This window comes from Trichoderma asperellum, chromosome 3, assembly GCF_020647865.1.
Source record: "Trichoderma asperellum chromosome 3, complete sequence".
In the NCBI taxonomy this organism is placed as follows: Eukaryota; Fungi; Ascomycota; class Sordariomycetes; order Hypocreales; family Hypocreaceae; genus Trichoderma; species Trichoderma asperellum.
Genome location: NC_089417.1, coordinates 1,430,367 through 1,451,405, shown reverse-complemented (window position 1 = coordinate 1,451,405; position 21,039 = coordinate 1,430,367). Strand labels below are relative to the sequence as shown.

The following is a 21,039-nucleotide window of genomic DNA, read 5'->3' as shown; positions in this document are numbered from 1 at the left end:
TTCATCAACCCCTGCTTAGACCTTTGTCGCGGGGCTGCCAGCCAGGGGTTCACCTCTCTTCATCTTGGTTGCATTGCTGAGACATTCTGTTTTGAGACCGCTCTCATGCTGACCGTTACCGCATCTTCCAGTCACAGCAAACCTCCGCCATGGAGAGCTACAACATCGCCATCATTGGCGCCATGGGCGTCGGCAAGTCGACCTTTGTGCAACGAATCCTGGGCTTGTCGCGCCCGCCGATATCTACCGCGTCCAGCGTTCGCATCGTCCTTGATTCGACGTCTTACATGATAACGCTCCTCGAGCTAGATCTGGATTCCTTCGAGTTGAATACACCACATCCCATCCAGTGGCCGAAACAGATCAACGGCCACATCGTGCCCCGAGTCGACGCCGCCTTGGTGCTTTACGATGTTACAAATAGAGAAACCATCCGCGAACTTCCTCAGACGCTGGGTAGGTTGGATGAGCAACCCCCTGTTACCGCGTCATCGACGTGTCGATGAATGCGACTGGCGCACCGCTGCAATAAACTGAGGCTAATTGGTGATCCCTGTAGCTGCTTTGATGAATTCGAATATGCCCGCCGTGTTGGTCGCCAGCAAATGCGAAGCTCCTGAAGAAGAACAACAGGTCAATGCAGATGAATTGGCGAACCACACGCTCTTCAAATCTTGTTTGGCCCACTTCAAAATCTCTTCTGCCAGCCCCGAAATCGATCGAAGCTGTCTGCATGCCATTCTCCGGGCTGCCGTGGCCCATAGAAGGGGCATGTCACCACGTATGAAACGCGATGCCACCCTATTGATGCATGCGAGACTCGCTCGTGCTGACAAGTTTATTAGAAGAGATTGGTGAGATAGGTGCTGCTCGCAAGAGGGCACAGTCGGCCGCGAACCTCGATGCCCCTGATGTCAGCAGCCGGCCAGTCAGCGAAGGGAGACATAACCGTGCGAGCTCGGATTTTTCGCTGCTTCGCGGCTTCCAGCCTCCAGGTTCCGGCACTCCCATTGCCGATGGCCATATGCAGAAGCCAGCGTCCAGAAGTCCACACCGAGGTTAGTATTGCTCATTATAGGTTCCCCCCCCCCTAAAATAGTTATGAATTACGGATCCCGGAAAGCTTACCGCGACGTCAACATCCTTGAGCTTCAATGGCAGTTGTTGTGGGTCCAAAGCTGACATTGCCCCCTTAGATGCCCGAGGAAGCGATGCCTTCCTTGATGTTGAAGAGTCCGACACTGATTCCCGTCGATATTCCGACGATATCCCCATCTTGCAACGCAGCGACGATGTTGTTATAGACAAACAGCAGAAGAAGATGACGGGTCTGTCGTTCGACGATCTCGTAGATCGGCTGCTAGCGTTACGCCTTTCCAGGGCAGATGCCAACTTTACTGATGTGTTTCTCTGCCTATATCGAAAGTTTGCTGCCCCTGGAAAGCTCTTTTCTGCAATTTTGATGCGACTGGATCGCGTAAGGGATGACAAGACGGCGCATCACCTAACCAAGACAGCCACTCAGCTTAGAATCATTGAGACCATGGCCAAATGGGTGTCGCTGTATCCTGGCGACTTTGCTCGCCTAACCACGCGACGAAACCTTGACGAGTTTATCAGATATCTTTCCACTGAGCCAATTTTCTGCATCGCTGCTAGGCAAATGCATCGGAACCTTACCCTCCACGTCATAGAGGACGATGATACAGGCTGGGCTAATGCCGACGATGCCAATGACCAGCTGGTCAGCGATATTCTTTCTAAAGAATTGAGTGAGCTACCGGCAGGGCTGACTGCCTTACAGTTTGAGGAAGACAGCAATTTCGAGCGGCCTTCTGTGAGCTCGGAAAACCTCAACAGAGTGGTTGGCAGTGGCGGCCAAATACAGCTCTACTCATATGAAGACTATGAGAGAGAAGCTAGTACCTTGGACCCCACAGCTCAATTACCCATGAATAAGTTCCGCTATCGCATCTTTGTCGAAATTAAAGACGACGATATTGCAGATGAGCTCACTCGGATCGACTGGATCATGTTTTCTTCCATTCGAATTCGCGACTTTGTGCGCCACGTCAGTCTGCCGGCCAGCCAAAAGGAGAGCTGCAAGAGTTTGAATAACATAAATCGCATGATCAACCACTTCAACCATGTTGCCAAGTGGGTCGCAAACATGATTCTCCTACGAGATAAGGCAAAACACCGAGCAGTTGTTCTCGAGAAATTTATGAATATTGCCCTTAAGCTTCGACAGCTCAACAACTACAACGGTTTGGCGGCTGTCTTGGCAGGACTAAATGGAACGGCAATCCACCGCCTCGCTCAAACAAAGGCTCTGGTTTCGCCAGAGACTCACAAGAAGTTTGCGAGATTGCTCATTTTAATGGGTACTCAAAAGAGTCATTTTGCCTATCGACTGGCCTGGGAGAACTCTCCTTTGCCTAGAATTCCTTTCATTCCCCTGCACCGCCGTGATCTGGTGTCTGCCGAGGAAGGCAGCAAAACACTTGTTGGGCCCAACGGCGATCGGATTAATTGGAAGAAATTCGAGGTCCTTGGAGAGGTGCTTTTGCCTCTCATGAAGAGCCAAGGCACCCCGTATCCTAACCTTTCCAAAAACGACAATGTTCGTGAGCTAATATTGAGCTGCCATATGGCAACGGATGAAGAGGTAAGATTAAACACACATCTACCTGGCCATGTAATTCCCTTCTCTTATAACGCGTGCTGACAACCATACTTGTAGGAGATTTATCAACGAAGTCTTGCTTTAGAGGGCTCCTCGTCAGGAGGACCCTTGGAGCCAACCAAGAAGATATTTCCATGGCTTAAATAATCGCTAAGGCGAGGAGTTTTTCTTTTTTGGTTGTAGCAAAGGACACATAAAAAGACTTGGTTGATTCACACTTTTTTTTATTTTTTATTTTGGGAACGATTTTGGGTAGCGACAATATTTTCTGCAGGCTGGGCGAAGGAAGGATTACAGCAAAACATAGACTCAAGAATTTTTTTTGCTTTTTTTCTTTCCTTTTCGTTTCTGTATAGGCCTGTTTCTCTTTCCTTTTTCCGTTCAAAGACAATATCAGATGGCATCACTGCGGCTGTTTACGGTACTTATATATATAACCCTATCTTAGTAATGTGTGAGGAAGGCGGTGAATTAATACCCTCCTTCCGAGTGTTCTACGGGAGGCAACTTCCCTTGGATCAAACCTCTGATGGCGAATATGACTTCAATAATTACGAAACTCTTCTTTGTAGATGCGAGTCTGAACAAGGTGAGAAAATTGTCAGCGTTTTCATGCTACGATCTCAAGTATAGAGAGTAACATCGTCCATCCTCCTTATCTATACCGCCATAATCCAGCGTAGCTTTCCAGCTGCCGACACCAGCACATCTTTTGCGCCTCTGACGTTACAGTGGCCGAGGCACTATGCAGCTCGCCAGTGTCGATCTGCCAAAGCTTCATCTCTCCGACAATGCGCAGCATTTGGATCTTTCGCTTGAAGGCTCACTACAGCTGCAGTTCCCAGACGGAGCGAAACTGCCACAGTCAAGCACCGAACTGTTGAAGATGGTAACAGAGGAGCATTTATGGATTGCACGGACTAGATCTTGTTATTTCCATGTTACTGTTTCTATCCAAGGCGAATGTATAACGGCGATAGATCAAATTGCCGAGCTTACAGAATGGATACAATATTGTGAAGTATGCTTTGAACCAGATTATAAATACTGTGCTTGATCCTTTTGATTAACTTAATGGGCTAGGTTTGGAGCAAAGCAGGAATTCGATTGCAAGGTCACGAAAGAGGCATAGATGAGCCCTTGGGTAGAATGTCATTCTCTATACAGCATCCAGACTTGTCGTCCGCTTTGGTGACTCCGAAAGATGCCTCCACGGCAAATTTCCAGTCCGTGACTTGCTATATTGAGGTTTCTCCGGCAAAGCAATCATTAAAAAGAAAAAGAACGAAAACTACGGAAGATACGAGTGGCATGTTTCCTGATGGCCCGAGGATTTTGGAATATCTCCCACCAAACACTCACAGAGAGGCCCAAAAGATATCTCACAGCGGCAAGACCTCAAGAACTGAACTCATAAAGCAGCTGAAGCAGATGTTGGATATCGCACTAGAGTTAATCGTGCTCGGATCACGAAAGCAGTACAAGGGCATTATTACCAGTACATACACGCCAGCTGAATGTTTGGCACATCTGGCACCCGCTGTGTTTAGCATGCTGTATCTCAAGGTAAATACAACTGGCTAGGATGGTCATGCTTCGCAGCTTTGAGCTGATAGTATTGCAGACCATTTCTCATCGAGCCTCCCTATTACCTACTATAGCTACCTCGTTGGCTCGAATGAAAAACGCTGAATCGCCAAGCCTTCGATATAAGACTGCCATATTCGCAGCTCGAGTGATTGGCGAAAGTTACGACCATGGAGATTGTGTCATAAGAGGAATTGAAAAGGGCACATGGGACGTCTTGCTATCATCGATCAAGATACCAGCCCGGTCACCTCAAGCAAGCCGTGAAGTTGAGAGAGCAACGTCAAGAACAGGAGTCCAGGTACCGATAGAAGAATGCCCTCGCATGGACAGCTGCGAAATAAGTGAGCCTTTATTCGACCAACTCCAGCAGAGAAGTCCTACATTCAACAGATCGCAGCACTATAGCTTGTTAGAGATGGAGATGAATGACCCCATGTTGATGTCAGGATCTCATGGCGGCCATCTCGAATCTGGTGCAGACTACACTCTGCATGGCCCCGAAATGAGGTCTATGTGTGAACTGGATTCTTCTATCACTGCGGATACTATCTCGCCGTATTACACGACGAATGATGGGCTTTCTTCGCTAGACGTACAGTCTCTTACAACTTTCAATGAATGGTTATGTTCAGGGGAATTTACTACTGGATATAACGATACAGGAGCGTCATGCGAAACGATCATCTCGTCTGGATATGATGGTGAAGATGTTAGTTTTTATAAGTCATATGAGTAAACTAGTGCTTTGCTATAACGCTCCGGATATAATATCAACTTGAATGATGAAAGCGTCCTCCTTGCTCCTCTTCTCTTCTCAGGACTCTAACAGGCATGTCCCTTATTTAATTGCGGTCATCCACTTCAACGCAACCTGCTTGGTATCTCTTTTTTAAAAATCGGTAGTCACACGACAGATAGACCAGATCAACTGATGTAATATGGTGGCGTAAGACTGGTGAAATATGAATTTGTTTCGTCCTTTGCTGTCCCTATTCTGGCGTCTAGCTGCCACCAGCGGCGCGGCGGCCGTTGTCGCTGTTTCCGCCCCCCGTGAGTTTGCCGATTAGGCCGCCGCCGCCGGATTTGCCTCCCTTCTTGGGTTGTTTTCTCTGGGAATCCTTGAAGGTGGCCCAGTGGATGAGGTAGAGCACGCCGCCCTGCACCAGGAGGGTGACAATGACGACGAGGAGGACGGTGAAGAGGTAGGGCTGGTCGTTGAGGACGGCGACGGCCTCGTCGGTTGCGCCGATTTTCTTGAACCAGTCGAATTGGCCCATTTTTATGTGTTTTTATGAGAAGATGAACAGCAGGATTAAGTTGGTGTTTGGATTAAAGGTGGTAGTAATTGGCAGAGAACGAAGATGGGTCCAGTGTGAGCCAGTCACGTTGGAAACCTCTAATTATGATTTTGGAGCAAGAAAGGAAAAGCAAAACACAAACGGATGACTTATTACGAGCGGTATAAACAAAAAGGAAAAGGGAAATGAGTAAAAAAAAACAGAAGAAGAATAAAAACGGCCGTAGCTGAGAAGGAATTTGGGGGAAGTGACGCTTTCGAAACCAGACGGGGGGGACGGCCAGGGCCTCCTGAGACGTTTCACGATGCGGCTACGGGGGTCGAGTTATTGTATCAGGCCAGGGCGTGGGCTGGGTGATGTGACGGGGACTGGGGATTGTGGGATTATGACTGGCTGCCTTACTAGAGGCCGCTTTGTTCGTTCTATGGCTGTGAAAAAAAACGTACGATTTGAGAATGAGAATGAGACAGGCGGTGATATGAAGTAATACTACCTACATGTAGTATAAACTTGTCGTCGCATATTGGAGCAAACTGCTGCTTTCTGTACCTGGATGGCCCATTTTAGGGGACTTGGGATCCGCTATAGTAAAGCGCCGTGCATAGTAGGCGCGAAGTAGCGAATTCTTGGAGCAATAAAACGCACGTGCGCTGTCCCGTGATGCGCTGTGGCTGCAGATATTCAACGCCGTGTGGCTTGAACATGGGCAAGCCACAGACTGCTGATTCATCACCCATCAGCCACTTTTTGGCGCGGTTTCCTCAATTGGGCAAATGGCAGAAAAATCTCAAGGGTCGAGCGAGTGAGACGATCTGAACTCGGTTTGCAGCGTCCTCTCGCCAAAACCTCCCCCACGACCGCCCCCGAGAGGGAATTGACTGCGCTGCGCCTCTCAATCCGGAGCCTCGTCTGGCCATGAGCGTCGCCCGCCCGGCGCGCAGCCTCCTGGGCAAGTGCGTCGCCTCTGCCCGCACGGCGCAAACCATCGCCGCCGTCGTCCCCAGCTGCCAGCACCAGCTTCACACCTCGATACCCCGCGCCTCGAAGCGGCGATCACGCTTCCGCAATGTCAAGGCCGAGGAGATGGGTCTGCTGAACCCGGAGCGGCTCGCCAAGTACCGCCAGGAGAAGTTTCCCGAGTACACCAAGGAGGAGCTCGAGATCCTCAAGAGCAAGTACACGCCCGAGCAACTCGAGGCCCTCAAGGCCGCCGAGGAGGCAATCAACCCGGACGACTTGATCTTCCAGGGCCGGCTACGAGATGACCCCTACAGGCCGCAGTATATCGAGGACTACACCACGCTGGACCCGCGGTACGACGTCAAGCCGGAGATTGAGGGCACGCCCTGGGAGCCGCAGTGGCTGAACCCCAGCGACTGGGCCGACAAGTACGGGTCGAAGCTGGCCGACTTGACAGACAAGAAGACGAGCGAGCAGCTTACAAAAGCCATGGTCCGCGCGCTGCGGCGAGTCAAGGAGAGCAACGGCGCGGAACTGATAGATCTGACAGACGAAGAGCTGGTAGACCTGGAGAAGGACCCCGAACTGCTCAAGAAATACCTGATTGAGGAGGACGGCGAGGATAAAAGGGCAGACGCCGAAGCCGCCACCATTACACAAGAACAAGTCATGAAGCTCGACCAGGCCATTAACGAGGAGTGGAAGAAGGAGCTCAGCAAGATCAGCGACGGCCTCGACTCGGGCGAGATCGAGCCCTCGAACCTGGAACTCATCGAGGATGGCCCCGCTGGCTCCAGCAGGCTGCACTCGGCCGAGGCGCCCGAGCTGGGCAAGGTCCCCGGCGTCGAGGGCCTGTACAAGTCCGCCGCCGACCCGGAGGACGAGGGCATGGACGACGACGGCCGCTACCAGGAGATTAAGCGGCTGACGGGCATGTCTCTGCGGGACATCCAGTCCATCTACCGCAAGGTGCTCGTCACGCGCTGGGTTTCCAACCAGACCCGTCTGGGCAAGGTCCGCAGCACATCTGTCGTCGCTATTGCGGGCAACGGCAACGGCCGCCTGGGCCTGGGCATTGCCAAGTCTACAGAGGCTGGTCTTGCTGCCGAGACGGCGCAGCTGCTGGCCATTCGGAACATGAAGCCCATCAGACGGTACGAGAACCGTACGATTTACGGAAAGTCCACGTCCAAGGTTTCGGGCACGGTTGTTGAGCTGTTTTCCCGCCCCCCAGGTATGAATAAACCCTTTCTTCCCCCCCTTTTTTTTTCCTTTTGAGTTTCGTGTTGTTAGAGGAGCTTTGTATATATATATATATATGTATACTGACACATTACCAAAAGGCTTTGGTCTCCGCTGCCCCCACCGCATCTTCGAAATGTGCCGTGCCGCCGGCATCCACGACATCGCGGCCAGCATGCCCCGGTCCAAGAACCCCATGAACTCCGTCAAAGCCGCCTACAACGCCCTGATGAACCAGGTTGACCCTGAGGCGATTGCCATCGGACGAGGAAAGAAGATGGTGGATGTGCGAAAGGTGTACTATGGAGGAAATGTATATTAGAAGGGAAAGGGAGGGATTCTTTTTAAAAAAAAAAAAAAAAATTTAGAGAGATGGGGATGAGGGTTAAAAAAAATAAAATGCGAGTGGTGATGCTGTTGAGGCACACTACTCAAGTGTACAAGTATTATTATTATTATCACGCTGGGAAATGAAATATACAACTTTGACAAGAAGAAAGCAACGCAAGAAAATTAGAGCCCGTGGCTAAACACCAAAGGCCCCATGACATGAACAAGCAAACGCAACATATCGCTCTCCACCTAGATCAGCATCTCATCTCATCTCACCTCATCGTATCGGGTATCATTAAATCGTCATCGCCAATCCATCGCCATCACACACACACTCACACACAACTACTCCTCCATGTCATCATCTTCCCCCCCATCCTCCCCCTTCTCCTCCTCACCCTCATCATTTCCACCTCCTTCACCACCTTCACCACTTCCTCCTCCAGCACCAGCCCCCCAATCAATCTCCTGCTGCAGCACAATGCTATACACACTCGCCTTCAGCAGCGTAAACGCCAAGCTCGTCTTCCGCTCCAGCTCCCGCAGCCCATCCAATATCCCGACAGTAGGATTCGACGCCAAAGTATCCAACAGAGTTGCCAGCTATTTATTTTGTTTCAAAAAAAACATCTCGTCAGCAAAAAAAATTTTTTTTTTTTTTTTTTTTTTTTTGGAGTTGTCGCAATAGCAGCACGTACAGTCTTCATGTTCGTCGCTAGGCGCTCGTACTCTTCCAGGATTTCCTGCTCCATGGGAGACAGCTCTGGCGGCGAGATGAGGCCACCGCCGTGTGGCTGGTCCATCTTTGCAAGATAGAATGGCCGCGTCTCTCTCTCTCTCTCTCTCTCTCTCTCTCTCTCTCTCTCTCTCTTTGTGGCGCTCAGTTATAATGGAGGCTGATTTCGAGCTACGCGCGTGTCTTGGTTTGTGGCAATTGACGTGATGCGTTGTACAAGTTTAATATGGGTAAAGGAAGCTTAAGCATGCTGCGGTTGCTTTAGCGGGCAATATTTAGTGCCAGACCCCACCATTGCATATGCCTGATAACCGTATCGGCACATCATCCCTCCCTCTTATATACAAGCCGAAGGGCATTCAAGCCATCTTCAACCATTCCATGATACAATTATTCAGGTTCACACAGTCAAAGATACCCCATCATAAAGGAAAAAATTGGTCAACAATTGTATGTTATAATATAACGTGACTATCAATTATCGTTCAAAGCTACATACAGGTATCAAACAGCGGCTATCATGTCTCCTCATAACTATCCATCTCCGCAAAACATCAAGTCAAGAGAATGGGGCAGTAGTGCCAAAAGGCAAGAAGGGAATAAGAAGAAAGGGGTAGTAGAAAAAAAAAGTCAACAAGAAAACAAACAATGCCTCCAGGCGAACCAATTCGACAAAATCGTAAACCATTCAATCCTCCCATTACTATACCAACTCTCATCCCTTATCGAACAACTACAGCAGCATGAGGCTCGTCGTCGCCATCAATGCTCTCCTCGTATTCACTTTCAGAATCGTCCTCATACCCCTTGCTGTCCCGTCGTATCTGCGTGCCATCGCTTCCGTCGTGCCGCTCTGCGTCGTCGTCCTCATCAATCTCCTCCTCGTACTCTGAGCGATCGTCCGCTCCGTCGTCGACTGCGGCGGATTCATGGGTTACGTTGACCATGTCGCCCTCGTCGAGCTCTTCCACCGTCTCGTCAACATTGACGTTCTCCTTGTCCTCTGCGCTCAACCCACTCTTTTGCGCTGTGGGACCCCAGCTGCGCTTGCGATGGCCGTTGACACTAACAGTCGGAGTCTTCACGCTATGACTTCTTGTGATGGGGTTCGCTGCCACGTTGTTTGTCATCTGACTGAGAGACGCAATACGTCGCGTAGTTCCTACTTGGCCCGGCGCCATGGGGTTTCTTCCCGAGGAGAGAGCCGTTGCGATACCTCGCGGAGATGATGTACCGTCGTCGCCACCTGACTTCTTAACTCGCTTGCGGTTCATAGAGTCGGCACCACCCTTGGCTTTCTTGCCAAAGAGAAGCACTCGAGAGTGATCCATGACGCCATTGAAGATTCGTCGTTCCAAACCTTCGGCTCGAACTTCCATCTCGAGGAGCTCTTCCTTGCGTAAGCGCAGTGCCGTCTCGAGGGCAGAGACATCGCCGGTAAGGCGGGTCTTTTGCTTCATCAAGCCCTCTTGCTCGTTCCGTAGAGACAAGACGCTGCGTTTCAGCCATTCTTCTTCTTCCTTTAGCTCTTTGACAGACGCATCAGCATGCTTTCGTTCTGTGATGGCTCTCTCAAGAGCAATATTGGTCTCCTCCAAGAGCTTAGCGCGGTTGTCGCGTTCTTCCACAGCGTGCTTAGTCTGCTTGGAAAGGAATTCGGATAGCTCTGCAGCATTCTCCACAACCAACTGGTGAACCTTGTCGAGTGTCTGAAGCTGGACAAAGGCACGTGCCGCATCATCATTGTGCTGCACAATCTTATCTAGCTTCTGGTGGACAATGGCGTCGTCGTACTTCTCTGGCATCATGGCCCTGAAAGCCTGTTCTGTGGGAATCGCTCCCATCACTTTGTCCTGGATGCCTTTGGAGTGCTCAAAGTGGTCACCAACGAGACCAAGGATGCTCTTGACCGCCTCCAAGATCTGAGGTTGATATTCGCTGACACTGCCTTCGACCTTGCCGACAGCTTCGCGAAGCTGATCGCGCGTCTGTTGGTGATCGGCTTTGCCTTCGCTGTGAGTTTCTTCTGAGCGAGTGGCTACTTCTTCAACCTTGGTGAAGACAGTCTTGGAAGCCTCTTCCATCTTCTCCAAAGAATCGGTGACGGTTGATCCAAGAGTATCAATCAGGAGCTTTAGTTCATCAGCAACAGCCTTGGTGCCCGACAAAGCCGACTCAGTGACGATCTCGCGTGCCTCGGCAGCTTGCGACTTTTCGTCCATCATAACCCGAAGAGCCTCATTCTTGGCCAAGAGCTCATTGACCTTGTCGTCAATCTTGGTGCGAATATTCTGAGTAACCTCGTCGAGCTTCTCATTGGACTCGATCCTGGATCCAGCAATGGCCTCCTTGGAAATCTCAAATTCGCTCTTCATGACTTCAAACATGTCTTTGACGTCTCCGCCCACGCTCTCATTCTTGTCGACTTTCTGGCTTATAGATTGCAGTGCCTTGCCGACGCTTTCAGAGCCATCCATGAGTTTATTTCGAATTTCGGCCTGGAATTCTTCAATGAAGGACTTGACTTCTTGGATGCGGTCATACACGGTATTAATATCAGACTTGCGGTCGACTAGCGCCTTGGACGATGTTTCGTGATAGTTGTCGAAAGTTTCTTTGGTCGCCTTCATCATTTCTTCCAGTTTAGCAAGGTCCTCTCGAGTAGTGATGGTGGCGAAGTCGGCCACTGCAATCCCGTCAACGAGCGTCTTGATATCCCGTACAACCGTCTCAACAGCCTGGACATCCGACTTTCTGACCTTTTCAGGGCTTAGAGCCTCTCTCTCAGCATGATCTTTAATAGCCTCCAAACCCTCTCCGAGATCAGTAATGATTGTAGTCAGCTTAGCAAAGTCATCTTTGTGGAATAAGTTGGGGATGTCCTCCAGCTGCCGGTTGACTGATCGGATAGCCTCTCGAGACTCCAAGATGAGCGATTCCAGTGTATCGATGTGCTCTCGTCGCACTGCTTGATCACCATCAATGAGGTGATCTACGCGAGACTTGGTGTTGCGCAGAATATTCTCAATAGCCGCAACATCTTCCTTTGTCGGATTGCCACCGCTTTTAGTGAAGATGGAAGGAATACTTCTCATAACGTACTCTTCTCCCTCCTTTGGCGTCTCCGACTGGTCTTTGTCCTGCTCCGACCCTTCGCGCGGCTTAGCAGCTTGGACTATGACGGGCGCGCGGGACTTGAGTTCATTAACGCTTCTTTGTACATCGTGAAGCATATTCTCGAGATGGCTCATATTAATCTTGGGAGCCGCTGTGGCTCCGGCAGGAGACCCCATCTCTTCAATCTTGGCTCGCAGTTGGGTAATCAAAATTTCGAGATTCTTGATATCGTCATGCTTGGCCATATCAGCAGGGATGATCGCCATCTCGTTATTGTTCTCGCTGTTGACAGTGCGAATGGCAACTGCCCTGTCGTTGCTCGAGTCTCGAATTGTCCCAATGTCAGATCGTACGCCATCCAATCCTTCCTTGAGAGCGTCGAGAATCTCATCGTTGGCGGTGAGATCCACCGGCTTGTTCGTAATTCTGTCGATGCCAGCTCGAATGTCATTCAGGCCATCATTAAGAGCATCGAGAATTTCGCTGGTCTCTGGCCGTGGTCGGAGGATTTCTTGTCGCAGATTGCTCAGTCCTTTCCGGAGAGCGTCCAAGAGATCGTCGTTGTGGGCTTGCGGCATTAGAGGAGCGGCCGGAACCATGGATGAATGGACAACATCTCGCAGTCCTTCCAATTCGGTTTGGAGTTGCTCTCGAGAAGTTGCATTAGCCTTTGATACAAGCACCGACATTTCTTCCTTGAAATCTTCCATAGACTTCAAAAGGCCCTCCAGGAACTCTTCCTGGCCAGCAACACCGGTGGCACGGTCAACATAGCTTTCAATGGCTACACGGAGATGCTCAAGGCCGTCTTTCGTAGCGTCCAAGAGGTGCTCAGTGTCTCGGCCGTGGGCCGCCACGTTGTTTTTGGCTTCGTCAGAAACGGCCCTAAACTCCATCTTCATAAAGTCCATCAGCTCATGAAGCTTGGCGCTGATTTCATCGTTGTTGCGAGTCGGCACAAGTGCATTGCTCTTTCCAAGATCTAGATCATTGAGGCCCTCTTTGACAGCACGAAGCATATCTTCGCGAGTTAGCTCATTCCCAAGCGCCGACGGAGCCACCGGGAACTCGAATTCCTCTAGACATTCTCGGACGGCTTCTATGATCTCATCTCTCGACATAGAGGCTGCAGTATCCATCTGAGGAGGCACGTAGTGCTTTAAACCTTCGACGACCGCTGTCAAAATCTCATCTCTGGTGGCTGCAGGAGGCATTTGATTCTCAAGGCCTTCTTTAAGACACTCTAGGATTTCGTCTCTCTCCAGTCCGATTTGCTGCACTTCAATCTCAGGCTTATAGTTCTCCCATGCTTCGCGCACAGCCTCAAGGACATCATCTCTGTTCAAGTCTGGCATCTCTTTGGATGCGTCAATGTCTTTGAGAGCAGCCCTTAAGGCTGCGTATATTTCTTGGTAATCAATAGTGAGTTTTTGCATAGGAGCGGATGCTTGAGATTGGCGGCGGTGCTCTCTGAGAACCTGACTGAGCTGCTCATTCATCTGCTCAAGGCCCTCGTCAATAACCCGCGTAACTTCATCCTTACTAGTCGAGGACGATGGCTCGAAGTTGCCTCCTGATTTGCTAGTGACATTCTCCAGCCTCTTGCCGAGCTCTCGGCCCATGCCCAAAACTTCTCCGCGTAATTCTCGAACAAGAGCTTTTACCTCCGCAGTTAGACCGCCGCTTGCTGCGACGCTATCTTTGACATTACGAATTATATTGAGCACGTCATCGTTCAAGATGCCTTGGGAAGTAGCTGGTCTGCGGGAGTCACCTATGTTATTGAGCATGCGTGGAGCAATGGCACTGCTATGGCCATGATGAGAAATGCTACCCTCATGGTCCAAGCTGAATCTTCGAGTAGATTGACCGACGGGCACCATAGCGCTCTCAGTCTGCAGTCGGACAAAGTCCACAAGCTCCTCTACTTTGGCAGCAGTTGCCATGCCTGAGAGCTTCTCTGAGAGCTCAAGGAGATGGCTGAGGAGTGACTCTTGGCCATCTCTGGTGCCCAGACCACGCAGGATCTTTTCCAAAAGAAGAATTGAGGTTGCACCTGAATTGTCGCCACCTACAAGGGACGGGGTGCTCATGGATGCACGATCAATAGATTCAGCAAAGCTCTTGGGCGAAGGAATTCGGGGCATCTGGTAGGTCCGCCCACTGTTGGGAGACTGCGGATGGGCCTTGCTATCGATGTAGTAGCCATTGTATGAGTCTCTGGCGATCTTGGCTGACTGATCGTTGATATTGCCTAACAAATCTCTGAGGCTCTTTCTGATGTCTTCGTCTCGAGTGTTGGTAGCCTCTTTGAGGCTAAGCAAATCTGTAGCATTGTCTCTGCTACGCCGACTGAGTGCTGCCATCTCCTTTTGCAGGGAGCTCGCGATACTGGTCAGGCTAAGGATCTGCGAGGCCAAAGTATCCATGGTCGCTCCCTTACCACTACTGGTCGATCCATTGGTGATGTTGGAAAGCGGATTCTCGGCCTCCTTGGTTGGCGATCCACTGGGCATACTTTGCAAAGCTAACATGGTTGACGACTGAGGCGGGGTGTTTTCTGAAAGAATGCTTTGCGGCGCTGGCCGACGGACGGTAGGTCGCACAATGGGCGTCAAGCTGCTCGACAGCGATGGTGCTGACATATTCATCTCCTTGTCGTAGATGCGAGTTTCAAAAGAGCTGCTCTCTCGGAGGCCCGGCGGCGTAGACGGTCTAGGTAGCCTTTCTGGCTTTTCATACGACTTGATCGGCGAAGTGCTGGGGCTATTGTTGGAGTTGTTCTCCAGCATCATACTGATGTCTCGCACAGAGCCTGTTTGCATGGACTGCAGTCTGCGGTGCGGCCCGCCGACTTTGGCGATGGTTCGGTCAGGCGATGGGTCGTTGAAGCGCTTGGTCGGAGGGGGCACATGGGTGGTGCTGTTTTCCTTCACCCGCTCAGTAAGCGCAGCATGGGCAGACTGGATGGCGCTCGAAACTGGATACGGCGATGTGCCGCTCCGCGTTGCCTGCTTTGGAGACGCAGGATTGAGCGACGCACGCTCGGAGTCTGCGCTGTCCCACCTGGTGCGGGTTAGTTGACGCCAAAGCAACATTGTTGGATGCGGTGAAAGTATACGCACATTGGGTTGAATCCGTGGTCGGAGGTCGCAGAATGTTGATGTCTCAGGTAAGGCTCAGCGCCGAAAGAGCCCGGTCGTTCAGAATAGGGCATGCCTTGCACGTCGCCTGGAATGCAGCGTGCGGTGGGCGAGAATGCGAGTGACGCCCGCCTGCTTGCTTACCTAGGCTCCGCTGAGACGAGACGAGAGAGGCGCCACCTGCGGAAGCGATAAAAGACAATTGGGGATTATGTATGTATCACGGTGCAGCCTGCTGCAAGGAGAGGAAAAATCAAGGCTAAAAAATTACCAAGCAAGAGCGGTTGCTGTATTGGCGCTGCCTCCCAGTCCTGGAAGACGAGAAGCTCCGGTCGCAATCCAGCTTGTGTTCATAAAAAGATCGTGATAAAGCTGCGGTGGTTTGGGTGGACTCGACGCACCTTTGGGTGGGCGAACGGGCTCATCAAGAAGGCGGCCAAGTGACAGGGGTTATTTGTTTGTTGCGCTAGTGGTGTGTTGCCGGGCAACGATCTGCCGACAGCATTGCTCACAAAAGATGGCCCTGCAAGCAACCTGCGCGGATATGGCTGAAGTTTAACCTGATAAGACGGCGAATCACATTTTAGTGCAAGGCACATGGTGATGAGCGCCGCGTCAACATCACACGGCTACCTACTTTATCGCGTCCGGGGGCGGCTAAGAGGCCCGGGTAAGATATTCGCGTGGGGATTGGTAGAGCTTTTTTTTTGATGCGTTCTTATACAGAGTGTCTATATGCCCAATCACTGGATGCTTCACTTCCCGTTCATTGTTATATCGCTTGATTATATAATTCTACACAGAGCAGAGTCGTTCTATACATGCCCTCCATTCCGGCCGAGGATATCCTAAGCCCAACGGCGCCCTGTAAACCCTTTCTCCCTTCCCCAAAGAAATACGCTGCAGATCTAGTATTCTCCCATTTTGTATAGTCTCTTGTCCTTGAATTTTACTTCCGTCTTTTTTTTTCAGTGTATTTATCGTTTATACATGGTACATAATTTTGGTTTTGTTTCGCGTAATTGGAACTCTATTTGCTGAAGACGGTGTCGAAAGCCGGGATCAGAGTCTGGGCGAGCCAGAAAGAGAAGACAAGCTTAGGTCCAGTCATGAGCAGCTGCAAAGCATTGTATCAGTTTCAGGTTTTCGATAGTGCGTGTATATCATAAAGGGGATGTGGAGAGAACGATTGCCTGCTGCTTCTACCCCTACTAGAGCCATCAGGAGACAATGGTACCCTAGTAAGCGATGGCAGAAGCGAGGTCAAGCGAATGCAGCACATCAGTCACATTATGTAATCGACATACCTTGGGAACCAGTCCCTTGAAGAAACTCGAGAAGCCCTCGTTCCTGGCCATGTTGGTCAGAATTCTGAAGCCGCTCTCGGGGTTGTCGAAATTGCGGTTCTGGATTCGGGTCTTGATAACATCGAGGGGAGCAGAGACGACGAGGGAGGCAGAAGCACCAGCGATGGAAGCGACGAAGTTCTGGAACCAGCTGGCCTTGTTGTAGTCCTCAAGCTGGAAGAGATACTCCTTGGCGAAAGCAGAACCTCCGAAGAGCTAATTGGATGAAGATCCATTCGTTAGTAAACCATTTAGAATCTTTACGCATGCTTTGCTTTCATTGCAATGCAATGGAATACTGATGCGATAGGGCCAAGAGAAGCGCGCTTACAGCGAAAGATCCGGGTGCGTTTCGAGCAGCAGTCCATCCCCAGCCACGGTACAGGCCGAAACCCTCGTCGGCAACAATCTTCAGGACACCACGGCCACGGAAGGCCTCAGGGTTGGTCTGGCGCTTGATCTTGAGGACATCGAGGGGCAGCAGGACGATTTCTCCGATACCAATCAAACTATCGCAAGTCAACACCGGCTTCAGCTTTCCAGAGCGGAAGTTTTCGTCTTCTCGTCAATCAACTTACCTGCCGGCAGTAGAGTGCATGATAGCCTTGCCTGTCTTCTTGCCAAAGGCGGCCTCAAAGTCCTTTCCGTAGTGCTTGCCCAGGAAGTCGCGCGCAATGGGTTGTCCGCCATACTTGTATATTCTCTGAAGCACCTTGTAGCCGGCGGCGTAGCCCAGACCTGGGAACAGCGAGACGAACTTTCGTGCGAAGGGTGCGGAGGCCTTGTCCTTGAAGATGACTTGGTTCAGTTGGCTTGCGCTAGCAACCTGCGATCATGTTCAGCGTCATATTCTTAATATTATGATTATTACGTCCTGTCGATTGTCTCTTCAATTGAAGGAGCCTGTGGTAGGTGCGTTCTTACTTTGCCGTGGTTGCTCATCAATCGCTTCGCGATAGTATCCACCTATTAAAGGCGCAAAAAAAAAGTCAGTCAATGGACAATCAATGGCTTTTGCGACCTTTGATCCAGGCGACGTACAGGGTGGAAAAGCGCCAGCTCGGAGATACCAGCGGTACCTGAATAGCCTCAATTAGCATTCTACCGCAATTTTGCATCGGCTCATGGAAATTGGTCCTCGGCAAAGAGGCAGAAAAAAAATTCCGTACCTGAGCCGAGCAGACGAGCCAAGTTTGACTCCTTCTCTCGTCCCACAACTGCCGCTGCTGCTGGTGACATTTTGTGAATGATTTGCGGGGAAAAGAAAAAAGAAAAAGAAAATCTATAATACTGGGATTATATGAAAAGAAAGAAAGAAAAAATCAAAGCCTTCCCGTAAAGACGCGAAAAGAGATGGTGGAAAAAAAAAGTCCAGGCAATGGCGTTGCTGTGGGAAACTTTTTTTCGTCGATATCTTATGACGCTTCCGTGCTTGTCATCTGCTGATAAGGAACCTTGTCCGTCCGAGCAACTTTTCACCACCACCGATTTTCGGCGGGCACGCGAGAGCCTTCAGCGGGCTTGGAGGGGCTTGAAATGCTTTGAGGCGGCGGGGTAAATAATCCCTGTGTACTTTGTTTTGGGGGCTTTTTTGAGTACTGTGCTGCAGCGGTAGTAGTTGCTCTACCCTAGAGAGTTTCGAGCTTGCACGTCGTTATCGAGTAAATATCTCAGCTGTAAGAGGAAATAGAGAATTTCGAGGGAAAAGAATCAGATGAATTGTTGAAATTGCCCGAGTTATGTACATCTATGTTTATTCCGGTCTTTGACGGCTCTTGGATAGATCAGCATTGAATCTCCCTGTGTTCGGGCTAGTTATAAGACCTCGGTCTCTTGAAGCGAATCGAGTCGATTTCAATGCCGCGGCTTTACGTGACCTCGAGTTCGCCAGCAGCGTCCTAGCATCTGATACAACCAAACGTTCAGCGATGATATCAAAAACCGAAATCCGTCCCTAGAGTAAACATCCATCTCACCCTAGCCAATCTCAATATTAGACACCTGATTCAAAACGCCAGAGAAACTATTTAGTTCTCTTCTCATCGCAATTTAGTGCACATATCGTAATTATTACAGATTTTTTTTTTACAGGCCAATTGCTTCTAATAATCTCGGAATATCGACACAACCTCATCCAATCTCATCATCTGTCCAAGAAGCTTGTTCTGCTCTTCCAAATGTCTGTTGTACTTGTTATAATGCTCTGCCGTCATCACCTCTTCTTCCTTTCCCATAACGTCCTTCCTCTCAACAAAGGATAAAATGTTCCGCTCCCGATGTCTCTCTACCTGCAACGTCTGCAAGCAGCGGACCATGGCTTTATATAGGTCATCTAGTATCTGTGCCTGGCTTCGATCTCTGTCAAAGAACCAGAAGAACAGGGTCCGGTTGGCCACTCTTGTATTGTCCTTGGGAACTTCCTGCACGTCGACCAAACCGGCCATCTGCATGGCAAGCATCTTCGCTTGCACGTCTGTCTTCTTCATCAACGCCGCAGATGGCAACATCTTTTCATCCAGCTTGCCCTTTTCACGGAGGATACGAGTAAGACGGAGTCCATGCCGTCCGAAGGATTGTTCGATAGAGGCATCCAGCTCAGTATCTCGAAGGCGCTCCATGACCTGATCAAAATCAACAGTCCATTGCCCCCGACCCTGTGTTCCACAGTGGCGCACGAAGCGATATTTGCTCTCCGACAATAGCAGGAGATGCTGGCGCATCTGGTCTAGACGATTGTCCGTAGATGTTGCTGCATCTTCAAACGTCACCTTTGGTTTACCACCATTTGTCTTAGATACTGATCGAGATTTTCGCGAGAAACTTCCATGTCGGCCCATGTCATCAGAATCATCATCGCTATCAAAAGCGCCACCTGCTGCGTCATCATCCGAGTCACCAGCAAATGTGTCGTTTCCAGCAGGCGCCGTCAGGATCTTCTCTGCACTTTGGTAGTCAATCTTGTCCTTTGGGGCTTTTCCTATTCCCGCCGCAACGTTGACTGCCTCATCTAGGTGCTCATAGACGTCCATTGTAGTGACAGCAGCTTGGTGAGTAATCGCCTCTTCCCCCAGGAAAGGATCCGCCCGGCATCTAGAAACTTCGGAAGTGAGGAGTCCAAGCAGTGTGCGATACACTTCGCCAGTTACCTCGCCTAGAGTGTCCATGGCGAAGCTGGCCAGGCGGTGGCTGCGTAATTCAACCAGACATTTTTCGTAGTTGACTCTGACAACGACATTTGGCTTAAATTTCTGTTAGACTGCGTGTACTGAATTGCGAGGACGAGAATGAATATGCTCACATTAAGAGGCGGGATATCATAATCCATCGCTCTGTCATCTTCCCCTGATCCACTCTCGAGCTTTCTTCTCTTCGTTACCGGCCCCCCAAACTGGTCAAGCTGCCTCTTTAGAGCCGTCGGCTGGTCTCTGAACGATCGATATTGCTCCATTATCTGCCTTTGTTGGTCTATTTTTGTTTTTGTTGCCTTCTCGCCCGGGGCTGTCTTGGTGACGTCCGCCTCGATCTCGTGGTAAACATCGGTTGGGTTACGGAAGGACTGCGGCCGGACCGTCTCGATAATTTCGCAGCGAATCAAGTGACTCAGGACATTGTGAAGCTCAGCTTCGGATTCAATCAAGCCGGAGCTAGACCCATTCGCACCATGGCCATTCGCATGACCATTGGACGTCGGTGCGCGGGACTGGTATGCGTGAGTCAGCTCAGCGATTCTCGCATAGCCCAGCAGCAGCAGGGTTTGAACTAGGTCGCGCTCCGCAGTCCCGTATTGGCTATCGATCATCTCCAAGATCTTGCCAGATCGAACGAGGTTGTAGCATGCTCCGGGATTGGCTTCATAGGTGGTGCGCTTGGTATTGGTGTCTGTGTGGTGGTATAGCAGATTCTGCTGGTTGAGGACGCCCAGGCCATTGCGAATCTGTCGAGGGCCAAGTTGCGTATAGAGCCCGAGCTGTGCGATGTTTGATCGGCCTTTGGCGAAGAGCGCGGCAAGAATTCGCTACAGGGGCGCCAAAAGGGTCAGCCTCCAACAATCACCAGCCTCTAGCTGCTGCCATGCCTTGGACGAATACGCGCTCCATGCAAAGACGGGCGCCAATGGAGATTGATTTGACATACCGAAGGAAGCTCGCCGTATAGATCGTTGACTAGGAGAGCGCAAAGCTCCGCCGCATGTTTAGTCTGCAGATGTCGCCAAAATTAGCTTCTTTTTTTTCCTTCCCTTCGTTTGCCTGTTCCAGCACAGAGGGCGAGTGTGACTAACGACGAACATTGCTTGCTCCTAGAGATCCTCTCACTATCTCTAGAGCTGCTGCAGGTGCTACCTCGGAGTCATTGACTTGTGCCGCAACAGAGCCGGTTTCCCTGTCCACGGATAGCGACAGGAAGGACGGTGGGATAGGTTGCAGCTGTGCTAAGGATGCAAAAAAAGTGACGGCGAAGAGAAGGAAAGTTGAGTTTACAAACTGCAAGATTCGCATTCGCCAATTTTTTTGCCAGAGCATGGGCGAGCTAAAAGGGAAGGTGGGGCACATTAGCCCAAAGAACCGCCTAGACTTTTAGCATTTTGGTG

At 50.5% G+C, this 21,039-nt stretch overlaps 7 protein-coding genes across 7 annotated transcripts; 2 read left to right on the top strand and 5 right to left on the bottom strand.

Annotated features, from left to right (window-relative positions):
• Positions 1-149: 149 nt before the first annotated feature.
• TrAFT101_005073 (uncharacterized protein) lies at positions 150-2,833 on the top strand (the record flags this gene model as incomplete). The annotated part of the gene is made up of 5 exons (XM_066127373.1): positions 150-456; positions 560-781; positions 846-1,058; positions 1,197-2,668; positions 2,744-2,833. 5 exons carry the CDS (start codon positions 150-152, stop codon positions 2,831-2,833), a joined length of 2,304 nt encoding a protein of 767 aa, XP_065983484.1.
• A 2,040-nt stretch (positions 2,834-4,873) lies between these two features.
• On the bottom strand, positions 4,874-5,994 carry TrAFT101_005072 (uncharacterized protein). Its single transcript, XM_024908270.2, has one exon. It carries the CDS (start codon positions 5,551-5,553, stop codon positions 5,278-5,280), a length of 276 nt encoding a protein of 91 aa, XP_024759570.1. The 5' UTR covers positions 5,554-5,994; the 3' UTR covers positions 4,874-5,277.
• A 374-nt stretch (positions 5,995-6,368) lies between these two features.
• TrAFT101_005071 (mitochondrial 37S ribosomal protein uS5m) lies at positions 6,369-8,276 on the top strand. The gene is made up of 2 exons (XM_024900390.2): positions 6,369-7,768; positions 7,878-8,276. Exons 1-2 carry the CDS (start codon positions 6,490-6,492, stop codon positions 8,096-8,098), a joined length of 1,500 nt encoding a protein of 499 aa, XP_024759571.1. The 5' UTR covers positions 6,369-6,489; the 3' UTR covers positions 8,099-8,276.
• Positions 8,228-8,973, bottom strand: TrAFT101_005070 (uncharacterized protein). Its single transcript, XM_024898749.2, has 2 exons — positions 8,808-8,973; positions 8,228-8,712 (listed from the first exon to the last, which is right to left on the bottom strand). Exons 1-2 carry the CDS (start codon positions 8,910-8,912, stop codon positions 8,455-8,457), a joined length of 363 nt encoding a protein of 120 aa, XP_024759572.2. The 5' UTR covers positions 8,913-8,973; the 3' UTR covers positions 8,228-8,454.
• Positions 8,974-9,282: 309 nt separating this feature from the next.
• Positions 9,283-15,495, bottom strand: TrAFT101_005069 (uncharacterized protein). Its single transcript, XM_024905288.2, has 2 exons — positions 15,088-15,495; positions 9,283-15,028 (listed from the first exon to the last, which is right to left on the bottom strand). Exons 1-2 carry the CDS (start codon positions 15,177-15,179, stop codon positions 9,568-9,570), a joined length of 5,553 nt encoding a protein of 1,850 aa, XP_024759573.1. The 5' UTR covers positions 15,180-15,495; the 3' UTR covers positions 9,283-9,567.
• A 321-nt stretch (positions 15,496-15,816) lies between these two features.
• Positions 15,817-18,028, bottom strand: TrAFT101_005068 (uncharacterized protein). Its single transcript, XM_024908271.2, has 7 exons — positions 17,621-18,028; positions 17,493-17,530; positions 17,376-17,417; positions 17,030-17,277; positions 16,783-16,960; positions 16,413-16,667; positions 15,817-16,222 (listed from the first exon to the last, which is right to left on the bottom strand). The coding sequence occupies exons 1-7, from the start codon at positions 17,688-17,690 to the stop codon at positions 16,136-16,138; spliced, it is 918 nt and encodes a 305-aa protein (XP_024759574.1). The 5' UTR covers positions 17,691-18,028; the 3' UTR covers positions 15,817-16,135.
• A 125-nt stretch (positions 18,029-18,153) lies between these two features.
• On the bottom strand, positions 18,154-20,906 carry TrAFT101_005067 (uncharacterized protein). Its single transcript, XM_024908272.2, has 4 exons — positions 20,731-20,906; positions 20,586-20,648; positions 19,750-20,466; positions 18,154-19,690 (listed from the first exon to the last, which is right to left on the bottom strand). Exons 1-4 carry the CDS (start codon positions 20,737-20,739, stop codon positions 18,554-18,556), a joined length of 1,926 nt encoding a protein of 641 aa, XP_024759575.1. The 5' UTR covers positions 20,740-20,906; the 3' UTR covers positions 18,154-18,553.
• Positions 20,907-21,039: the final 133 nt, after the last annotated feature.

Bases quoted from the DNA above. Each gene is read 5' to 3' on its own strand.
- TrAFT101_005072 (XM_024908270.2), bottom strand. From the start codon at position 5,553: ATGGGCCAATTCGACTGGTTCAAGAAAATCGGCGCAACCGACGAGGCC.
- TrAFT101_005071 (XM_024900390.2), top strand. From the start codon at position 6,490: ATGAGCGTCGCCCGCCCGGCGCGCAGCCTCCTGGGCAAGTGCGTCGCC. The intron at 7,769-7,877 runs GTATGAATAAAC...CATTACCAAAAG, and splicing joins GCTGTTTTCCCGCCCCCCAG to GCTTTGGTCTCCGCTGCCCC.
- TrAFT101_005070 (XM_024898749.2), bottom strand. From the start codon at position 8,912: ATGGACCAGCCACACGGCGGTGGCCTCATCTCGCCGCCAGAGCTGTCT. The intron at 8,713-8,807 runs GTACGTGCTGCT...CAAAATAAATAG, and splicing joins TAGCGACGAACATGAAGACT to CTGGCAACTCTGTTGGATAC.
- TrAFT101_005069 (XM_024905288.2), bottom strand. From the start codon at position 15,179: ATGCCCTATTCTGAACGACCGGGCTCTTTCGGCGCTGAGCCTTACCTG. The intron at 15,029-15,087 runs GTGCGTATACTT...AACCCGCACCAG, and splicing joins GACCACGGATTCAACCCAAT to GTGGGACAGCGCAGACTCCG.
- TrAFT101_005068 (XM_024908271.2), bottom strand. From the start codon at position 17,690: ATGTCACCAGCAGCAGCGGCAGTTGTGGGACGAGAGAAGGAGTCAAAC. The intron at 17,531-17,620 runs GTACGGAATTTT...GAGGCTATTCAG, and splicing joins GGCTCGTCTGCTCGGCTCAG to GTACCGCTGGTATCTCCGAG. The intron at 16,668-16,782 runs GTAAGCGCGCTT...TCATCCAATTAG, and splicing joins ACGCACCCGGATCTTTCGCT to CTCTTCGGAGGTTCTGCTTT.
- TrAFT101_005067 (XM_024908272.2), bottom strand. The intron at 20,467-20,585 runs GTATGTCAAATC...GCGCCCCTGTAG, and splicing joins TATACGGCGAGCTTCCTTCG to CGAATTCTTGCCGCGCTCTT. The intron at 19,691-19,749 runs GTGAGCATATTC...CAGAAATTTAAG, and splicing joins ATGATATCCCGCCTCTTAAT to CCAAATGTCGTTGTCAGAGT.